This window comes from Triticum aestivum, chromosome 4B, assembly GCF_018294505.1.
Source record: "Triticum aestivum cultivar Chinese Spring chromosome 4B, IWGSC CS RefSeq v2.1, whole genome shotgun sequence".
NCBI classification, from domain to species: Eukaryota; Viridiplantae; Streptophyta; class Magnoliopsida; order Poales; family Poaceae; genus Triticum; species Triticum aestivum.
The window spans coordinates 659,412,889-659,418,132 of record NC_057804.1 but is presented as its reverse complement, the minus strand read 5'-3'; the positions used below and the strand labels follow the sequence as shown (position 1 = coordinate 659,418,132).

The window sequence follows — 5,244 nt, the reverse complement described above, 5'->3', positions numbered from 1 at the left end:
TATTTAAAATATTGATTCTACTCTATATATATCCCACACCTGGGTCAGATCAGCATAACAGAAAACAATATTCTAGGCGTCCAATATAATATATTTTCTACATAACTCTCGTATAGTTTTGTTAGAAACCTCGAGTGATCTAAAAGTAGTAGCATGCCTTATGCTTTCTAGTTTCCAGCAATATATCGTCGGATTAGTAGCAAAATCCTAACTGCGGGTGCCAGAGTGCATGTACAAATGTAGAACAGCTCAACCACCTCTTTCATCATTCCTTTGGGGCTCAAAACAACGTGGGATCCAAGGCAGCATGCATGGTGGTGTTATTTCCTCTATATATACCTCTTTCATTCCTTTGGGGCTCATTCTCATTGCAATCACTTAGACACCACACACACACACACTCTCCATGCATGCATGATCCTGCAAGCAAGCAATTGCAAGCAGCAGAGGATCTATCAAGAATTAATGCCTATGCAGCTGTGTCATCCTTGCCTTGCTGTGTATGGTATTCTTTTGCTTCTTTGTTGGCCATTCGCTTGTGCCCATGCTTATGCATCTCAGAGCCGGCTTGTCCCTGGCAAGCCGCTCTCCCCCGGCAGTGTCCTCGTCTCCCAAGATGGGGTGTTTGCCCTGGGATTCTTCTCCACGGATGGGGAGAAGCGGCAGCGCCACTATGTGGGCATATGGTACAACAGCATCCCGGAGCGCACCGTGGTATGGGTTTCTAACCGTGCGGCGCCCATCACCACTAACCTTTCCTCTGCAAATCTTGCGGTGACCAGCAGCTCCGGCATAGTGATGTCTGATAGCGATGGCCGTGCCGTGTGGACAACCAACAAGAGCATCAGCATCAGCGCGAGCGCGAGCACGAGCACGGTGGAAGCAGTGTTGGACAACACCGGCAACTTCATCCTTCGGTCGTTGGCCGACAGTGCCATACTATGGCAAAGCTTCGACCACCCTACCGACACCCTCCTCCCCGGCATGAACCTGAGGCTGAGCCACAAGACGCTCCCACTGCAGCACCTCGTGTCATGGAAAGGGCAGCAGGATCCATCCCCCGGCGAGTTCTCGTACGGCGCGGACCCTAGCAACCTGCTCCAGTGCTTCGCCTGGAACGGGTCGAGGCCACACCGGCGAAGCCCGGTGTGGACAAGCCACCTCTACATGGGCGGATTCAACGAGTCGGCCATTTACATGGCCTTGCATCACGCCGGCGACGAGGTGTACATGTCCTTTGGCATGCCGGCTGGCTCCTTCGTCCAGCTGGTCAGGTTGGAGATCGACTACTCAGGCAAGGTAAATATACTAAGCTGGCTGAGCAACGTGTCCGCATGGAGAGCCCTCTACGCAGAGCCTCAACATGAGTGCAATACGTACGGCTACTGCGGTCCTTATGGTTACTGCGACAACACACAAATCGTCCCGGTTTGCAAGTGCCTTGACGGTTTTGAACCGAGGGATGCTAAAGGATGGATCTCCGGTAGCTTCTCACAGGGATGCCGCCCCAAGGAGGTGCCAAGGTGCACCCATGGAGACAGTTTCTTGGCCTTTCCGGGCATGAAGGTCCCGGACAAGTTCCTCCGTATCCCGAGCAGAAGCTTCGATGAGTGCACCGAGGAATGCAGAAGCAATTGCTCCTGCGTGGCATATGCTTACTCCAAGATGAGCAACATAGATATTGACGGGGATGATACAAGATGCCTGTTATGGATGGGCGATTTGATCGACATGGAGAACAACCATCAAGGAGGGGAGAACCTCTATGTTCGGACTAAAAGATTGCAAGGTATGCATCACTCCACTTTCTCTGCTTGCTTATGGTTTACTGTGTGTGTGTGTTCGTTTCTTCTAAAGAGAGAAATTGGAGAAAGAGTGGCCTCATGTTTTTATGCATGCGTTCGAGAAAGGAGTCTGCTATGAATTTGGTGATTAGCACTGACAAACTTTGGTGATTCTCCTTATATTAATTTTTTGTGCAGGCAACATGAGAAAGATCAAAACCATAAAAATTGTATTACCAGTTGTGTCAAGTTTTCTGATACTCATATGCGTGGGGCTTATTTGGATCTGTGGCTTTAGAGGTAGGAAATTGTTGCTTTACTTCTAATTTTGATGTTATCTCCAGTCACAAGAAACTGAAGAGGCGGTGCCCACACTCCTGACAGGTAATCAAGGAAGCAAGCTTGTCTGGGAAAGGTTGATGCGTCGAGATACAGGAAATTACAATCATTTCGCTGATGGTAACACGGAGTTTCCCATTTTGAACTTTAGGGAAATTGCTACCGCGACAAATAATTTCTCTGAATCCAACATTCTTGGCAAAGGAGGGTTTGGCAATGTTTATAAGGCAAGACGTATCTGTACTGATAGTTATTTGATCGTTTTTTTTTGTGTGAGGGAGATAGTTAGAATATTAATGGAAGATCAAACTTTCTTGACTAAATAATACCTCATGTTTCAGGGAACGTTGGAAGATGGTAGGGAAATTGCTGTGAAAAGGCTTCGTGTAGGTTCTGTCCAAGGGGCAGTGGAGTTCAAAAATGAAATAGCACTGATTTCCAGGTTGCAGCATAGAAACTTGGTCAAACTTATAGGCTGCAGTATTCATGAAGACGAAAAGCTTTTGATTTATGCATACCTACCTAACCGAAGTCTGGATTACTTCATTTTCAGTACGTTCTACTCACTTGTTGCAAAAATCTCTACTTTCGGTCAAACATCGTCACTGACAAGATGATTCGTGTAATTCTGTCCCTGATAGATGATAGAAGAAAATCACTGCTCAATTGGCCCACAAGATTTAAGATAATCGCTGGTGTAGCCAGGGGACTTCTTTATCTCCACCAAGATTCCAGATTGACGATGATTCATAGAGATCTCAAAGCAAGCAACATATTGTTGGATGCTGAGATGACCCCCAAAATATCAGATTTTGGTACGGCTAGGATCTTTGGTGTCAATCAACACGAAGGACATACAAATCGAGTTGTTGGAACATTGTGAGTAGTGATGAATTTCATTTATGGGATCCCTCAACTTTTGTGCCTTAACTGGTTAATAAGTTTGAATTTACCACGGTTAATTGTCAAAGCAGTGGATACATGTCGCCTGAATATGCAATGGAAGGCATAATCTCCGTCAAATCCGATGTTTACAGCTTTGGCGTATTAGTTCTAGAGATTGTGAGTGGCATGAAGACCGGCGCCACAACCCCAACAAGTTCACGCGCACGCACTCGTAACCTTATAGATTATGTAAGTGTCTTTTACTTTTATTTAGTGAGTATGATTGTATGCATCTTTGGAACTTTATTTAGTGATCAGAACTTGTTCAACTGATAATTAAGAAGGGGGGTACCACTGATGAATAACATGATTGGTTTGATGCAGGCGTGGAGCTTAAGGAAGGATGGGAAAGTGATGGATCTAATTGATTCATCCATCGTTGAGGGTTGCTCTCTCGTTGAAGCTCTACGATGCATCCATATCGGACTCTTGTCGGTGCAGGACGACCCAGAGGCTCGCCCCCTCATGTCTTGGGTGGTAGCAAGCCTGGATAATGAAGACACTGAGCTCCCGCAGCCAAAAGAGCCTATGTGCTTTGCACACCGTAACTACGGAGCCGGGGAAAGCCATGTGCATGATATGAGCCTCGTAAACCTCAAGGGGCGCTAGAAAATCCTGCCTTGTCCTTGACTTGTGACCCTCATATCTTCATACACGTACCTGCTCAGTGCTATTCTACTTTACACTGGATGAGCTCTGTTAAAGCTGGGATTGTAATTTTATATGCTTGTAATATGTGCTCATTTGTAACCGCCGAGTGTCCGTGGCACCCGGCGTATAGGTCGACTCCAGTAGTGAACTGTAATGTGTAATATTATTCTGACTTCTTTTACTTCTCCTCCGTGCTCGGATGCGATCCATCCTTGCAGCGGAGGTCTGAGGAAGGAAATCCCTAGCCTCCCAGATTGATCGATCATGTCGACATGCACTTTTACGCCTCCTTTTCGAGGCGAGCCGATACTGCAACGCCATCGCCTTCGACGCCGACGGTGGCGACACGCTCGGGAAGATCCACCATGCCGACGTCGGTTCAGCCATGGCATGCGTATGGCCGCTAGACGCGGCGTGGGCAGCGGAGGGAGCTACACGACGATGTAGCTGCTGCTTTGTGGCTGTTGGTTATTTCGTGATGCCCAGTTGGAGTCCCCACTTTAAGAGCACGGAGCCCAGAATCTTGAACGACAACTGCTTCGTCGACCCTCAAATTGCCCGTAAACTGTCCAGACCAAGCGGTCCGGTTGTGTTTGCCATCTAGCACGGGTCTGCATCGATTTGTTGGGCGTTCCAAGACGTAACTTTTTTTCGCAAACCGGAGACAGACCGAGGGCTTTGCGGGCATTCGGATCAGTGCCACGCCCACGTTTAGCAAACGTGGCCCATCCAAAAACACTCTTCCTTGCCTGCACGCTTCGTCGCTCCACATTGGTCAGCACCGCTACAGAGTGTCAGCATCGCATTCATGTCAACCTAGAGCGGACACAATCTCTCACTGGAGCCGGCCAAGAGTGCCCTGCGCCGCTTCCCGGTGCACGCGGCGTCTCTCCGCACTCAAACGGCACCGGTCCATCCGCCTCTCCCATTAAACGCACGCGGTGGCCGAGAAACCTACTCGGGCGCCACCCGTTCGTCTGTTTACCGCCCACCATTAAGGACCTCGCTGCGTGGCCTACCCTCTATTTAAACCCCAGGCCTACAACACAGCCGCATCCATCCACCCTCCTCCGCTCCCCACCACACCCGCCATGGCCTTCTCGACCTCCAAAGCCTTGTGGGACGACCTCGCTTCCAAACAGAAGGAGGGGACAACCTATACGGACAATCTACGGACGCACCAATGGAAGAGGCAACTGACGATGAGCCAGCGCCACCGTCCGCGCTGGCCAATGCCGGCATGACCATGGACAAGGCCCGTGCTCACTACACCGACATGGTGCTGGAGGAGCGGGAGGCCGCGTTCCGCCAGGCACAGACTGACCAGACCTACAACCTCTGCCTCCGCTACGCGCACCACCGCATGGAGGAGTTACTCGCCGCTGGCACGGGCATCGCAGCGGGCGTGGACATGGATGAGCAGGAGGCGTTGCTCCAGTCCTACCGCTTCGCCCGTGACATCCGCCGTGACTGTTGGCGCTACTACCAGTATTAGGAGGATTTAGGGGCTGCCTATAGGGGTGGT

General features: G+C 49.8%; 1 protein-coding gene across 1 annotated transcript; it reads left to right on the top strand.

The window, feature by feature from the left end:
- The first annotated feature begins 296 nt into the window (after window positions 1–296).
- LOC123089703 (receptor-like serine/threonine-protein kinase SD1-8) lies at window positions 297–3,733 on the top strand. Its single transcript, XM_044511301.1, has 6 exons — window positions 297–1,789; window positions 2,169–2,350; window positions 2,465–2,675; window positions 2,765–3,002; window positions 3,098–3,257; window positions 3,393–3,733. The coding sequence occupies exons 1-6, from the start codon at window positions 415–417 to the stop codon at window positions 3,675–3,677; spliced, it is 2,451 nt and encodes an 816-aa protein (XP_044367236.1). The 5' UTR covers window positions 297–414; the 3' UTR covers window positions 3,678–3,733.
- The last annotated feature ends 1,511 nt before the right edge of the window (window positions 3,734–5,244 follow it).